This window comes from Palaemon carinicauda, chromosome 19, assembly GCF_036898095.1.
Source record: "Palaemon carinicauda isolate YSFRI2023 chromosome 19, ASM3689809v2, whole genome shotgun sequence".
Taxonomy (NCBI): domain Eukaryota; kingdom Metazoa; phylum Arthropoda; class Malacostraca; order Decapoda; family Palaemonidae; genus Palaemon; species Palaemon carinicauda.
Window position 1 is genome coordinate 104,498,357 of NC_090743.1, and position 3,997 is coordinate 104,502,353.

At 46.4% G+C, this 3,997-nt stretch overlaps 1 protein-coding gene across 1 annotated transcript; it reads left to right on the forward strand.

The window, feature by feature from the left end:
- The first annotated feature begins 1,694 nt into the window (after positions 1-1,694).
- Positions 1,695-3,489, forward strand: LOC137659203 (arginine-glutamic acid dipeptide repeats protein-like). The gene is made up of 2 exons (XM_068394249.1): positions 1,695-2,068; positions 2,562-3,489. The coding sequence occupies exons 1-2, from the start codon at positions 1,695-1,697 to the stop codon at positions 3,487-3,489; spliced, it is 1,302 nt and encodes a 433-aa protein (XP_068250350.1).
- Positions 3,490-3,997: the final 508 nt, after the last annotated feature.

Below are 3,997 nucleotides of genomic sequence, written 5' to 3' on the forward strand. Positions count from 1 at the left end.
ACGAGAACATCGGCGGTAAATTGTGCTATTATTCCAGTGCTTAAAGCCACGTGACTCAGTTTATATGTGCACAATTTTGCGCATATAAGGAACGAGAACATCGGCGGTAAATTGTGCTATTATTCCAGTGCTTAAAGCCACGTGACTCAGTTTATATGTGCACAATTTTGCGCATATAAGGAACGAGAACATCGGCGGTAAATTGTGCTATTATTCCAGTGCTTAAAGCCACGTGACTCAGTGTATATGTGCACAATTTTGCCCCTATACGGAACGAAAACATCGGCGGTAAATTGTGCTATTATTCCAGTGCTTAAAGCCACGTGACTCAGTTTATATATGCACAATTTTGCGCATATAAGGAACGAGAACATCGGCGGTAAATTGTGCTATTATTCCAGTGCTTAAAGCCACGTGACTCAGTGTATATGTGCACAATTTTGCCCCTATACGAAACGAGAACATCGGCGGTAAATTGTGCTATTATTCCAGTGCTTAAAGCCACGTGACTCAGTGTATATGTGCACAATTTTGCGCCTATACGGAACGAGAACATCGGCGGTAAATTGTGCTATTATTCCAGTGCTTAAAGCCACGTGACTCGGTTTATATATGCACAATTTTGCGCATATAAGGAACGAGAACATCGGCGGTAAATTGTGCTATTATTCCAGTGCTTAAAGCCACGTGACTCAGTGTATATGTGCACAATTTTGCGCCTATACGGAACGAGAACATCGGCGGTAAATTGTGCTATTATTCCAGTGCTTAAAGCCACGTGACTCGGTTTATATATGCACAATTTTGCGCATATAAGGAACGAGAACATCGGCGGTAAATTGTGCTATTATTCCAGTGCTTAAAGCCACGTGACTCAGTAATTATGTGCACATTTTTGCGCCTATAAGGAACGAGAACATCGGCGTAAAATCGTGCTATTATTGCGCCGTTAGGAACAAACAATAAGTGTTTCCTTTCCCCCGTAAATATCGGCGTAAAGCTGTGCTTATATTCCCAGTGCCTACACCCACGTGTCTCAGTGAATATGTGCACGATTTTCAGCCTATGAAGAACAAACAATAGGTGTTTTCATAAGCTCCTTCTCCCGTGAATATCGGCGAAAAATCGTGTTTTTTCACTGACCTCAGTTTGTTTATCAAAGAATTTACTCACAAAGACAAGTTAAAAGATTCATTTTTACTAAGATTAATTACTTCAATGCTGTGAGAACACAACAGTGATCCAACCCAGTGGCAACATACCTGATGCAACGAATCTATCACCGAACTAAGTCTCCTCTCTATTTAACGGCCAGAAAACACAAAACTCTAAGGTTTTAAAACCGAAATTTTCACGACTTTCAATCCTTAATCCTTTTTTTTTTTTCAAGTGCTCTCAACCTCAGACAACACAGAACAGCTATTTACTCCAGTGCTTTTCCTGAAATAACCCATAAAACAGTGTGTCAAGAAGGGCTTTTGTAACCCAAAGCTCTATTTTATCTCGTTCTCTAGAATTAGACAATGCACATCCAACCAGCCCAACCTAGTACTCTGTTGCCCTGTGCCATTTGACTCTAAGTGAAACCAGACACCTCCCCATTGCATTGCGTGCAACAGACCGTTATCAGCCATCTTTTGCTTCTGCTCTACAAGTCATTTGTGTTAAGTCTCATCGCACTTGCTGCCCTAACAATGGCTGATGATGGCGCCCAGACCCCTTCTGTAGGGGGCATTAAAAGGAAAAGTGTCGAAGCTATCTCCCCAAATGGTGGGGACTCTTCTAGTATGAGAAGAGACTCCCACACCAGTCAAGGAGAATCTGAAGCCGGAGCTTCGGACATTGAACGCCTCCATCTCGACCTTTCGCAATCCGAAACAGGCTTCCCTGAACCGGTACCCAAAATGGATGAAACAGATAACGGACCAGAGACAGGAATAAAGGATACTTCAGCAGCCCCTCAACAGGAAACGGCTATTCCCCTCTCTGTCAGGCCCAAGACACGGCCTACTGCCAAGCCCGACATAGGAAGTCAAGAGTGCACGGCACGCAAAAACAAGGACCCAAGGTAATAGGAGGCCCACGGAGAACACGACGTTGAATGTCGCAGGTAAACTACAACCAACAGTTCCTTCCCTATCAGATCTTCCAAGATTCAAAGCCTCTAGGGATACTAACTCAAACCACTCCCCTAGTAAATTGATAGACTTAGCAGTAAAATCAGGTAAAGAAGCAGGTAGTGCCATAGCTTACACTTACAAAATAAGTAACGATGGGAACTTCATCCTCTTTCCCAAGAATGTCGAAACAGTCGAAACCTTTAGGAACTATCGCCACTTTACAGAACTCAACCCCTCCCAAAGAAGGCGAAAAATTTATGTGTATGGATACCCCCTTTATCTTGACTTAGATTTCATCGACGAACACCCGGCCATTTCAGAAGCTGTTCGCAAACAGTAAAAGAAGAACAAGTAGAAGTTTGATACCACCACAGTAGTATGCACCTTCACAGGCCCCTCCACTCCCCAATTTCTCGATCTAAATCATTGGGGCAAATACAGAGTTGCAGACTATATCCCACCGCCCACAAGATGTTTTAATTGCCAGCGTTTTGGGCACCACAAGAGTCAGTGCCAACACGAGACTAGATGTGGGGTATGCTCGGAGAAACACGAAACTGAAGTCTGTATCACTAAACATGAAAACAATCAGCCAACCATAGCCAAGTGCCCCAACTGCCCTGCCGATCATCATGCCTGGAACAAACGCTGCCCAGCTTTCATCAATGAGCTAAATCGAAGGGGCACCCCAGCACCTTCACGAACTCAAATCAATCCTTCCCGCCCCTCCTTCCGCCTTCACCCATCCCAATCCTACCATCCTCCACAGTTACGTCTCCAATCCTATGCTGAAGCTGCAAAACCAGCTATCCGCCCCTCTGGCACCGAACCTCCTTGCACGCCTCCCCATCAAAGCCCTGCTCCCCTCTCTCCAGCAAGCTCGGACCCCACCCCCTCCTCATCCTCACAGCAGGTCCCTCCACCTGAACCAGATATCGACCCCTCCACCTCTTCCTGTCCAAGCATCTCCGCCGGATCTTCAGGCTCGACCGAGCCTGTCCCTGCGGTACAGCACTCTGCTAGCTCTTCAGGCTCGACCGAGCCTGTCCCTGCAGTACAGCACTCTGCTGGCTCTTTAGGCTCGACCGGGCCTCTCCCTGCGGTACAGCACTCTGCTACCACCTCACCCACACCCAACCACTCAGCAAACAGATTACCCAATAGTAGGCTATCACTGGAACCCAGCCCAACCTCTCCTTCCCAGCCCAGTCTCTTATCCTGCTGCTCTTGCATTAAAAAATTACAAGAGATCACTATAAACCTCAATTCAGCCCTTCATGGGGCCCCCGGGCTCTCCCCAGACTACACGCGCATCATAGCAAACCTGATTAAGGACCTGACCCAATACCATGGATCCCTACAGCAATAATAGCTCGGACTCTGAAGTTGACCTACACACATATGAAACCAGCAAGGGACTTAAAATTATGCAGTGGAGCATCGCAGGAGTTAGCAGCAAGTATGCACTCCTGCAATCTCAGACTGCCGCCCTCAAGCCAGACGTGGTCCTCTTACAGGAGACATTGCTCAGGGAGAACTCACTCTTCTCCTACAAAGGATACACTATACACAAAACTCCTCGCACGGACACAACACGGGGACTACTCACACTAGTAAAAGACACAATACAGTCCACAAAGCTACCGACAATACAGTGAGGAGAAGCTGAACTGCTCAGTGTAGAAATCAGACTGGCCCACACAACACTCACCCTACACAACATATATAAAAGCCTGAGAAAGTCTCTGGAAGCTGAAAACCTTATTGCTTCCATCTCCGCTTCCAACGCCATCCTAGCAGGTAATCTAAATGCTCACCACCCCTTTTTACACTCTACAAGTACAAACCCCACTGGGAGGCACCTATACTCCCTCCTT

Coding starts and splice junctions, on each gene's coding strand:
- LOC137659203 (XM_068394249.1), top strand. CDS start 1,695: ATGGCTGATGATGGCGCCCAGACCCCTTCTGTAGGGGGCATTAAAAGG. Junction 2,069..2,561: donor CGCAAAAACAAGGACCCAAG/GTAATAGGAGGC, acceptor GGGCAAATACAG/AGTTGCAGACTATATCCCAC.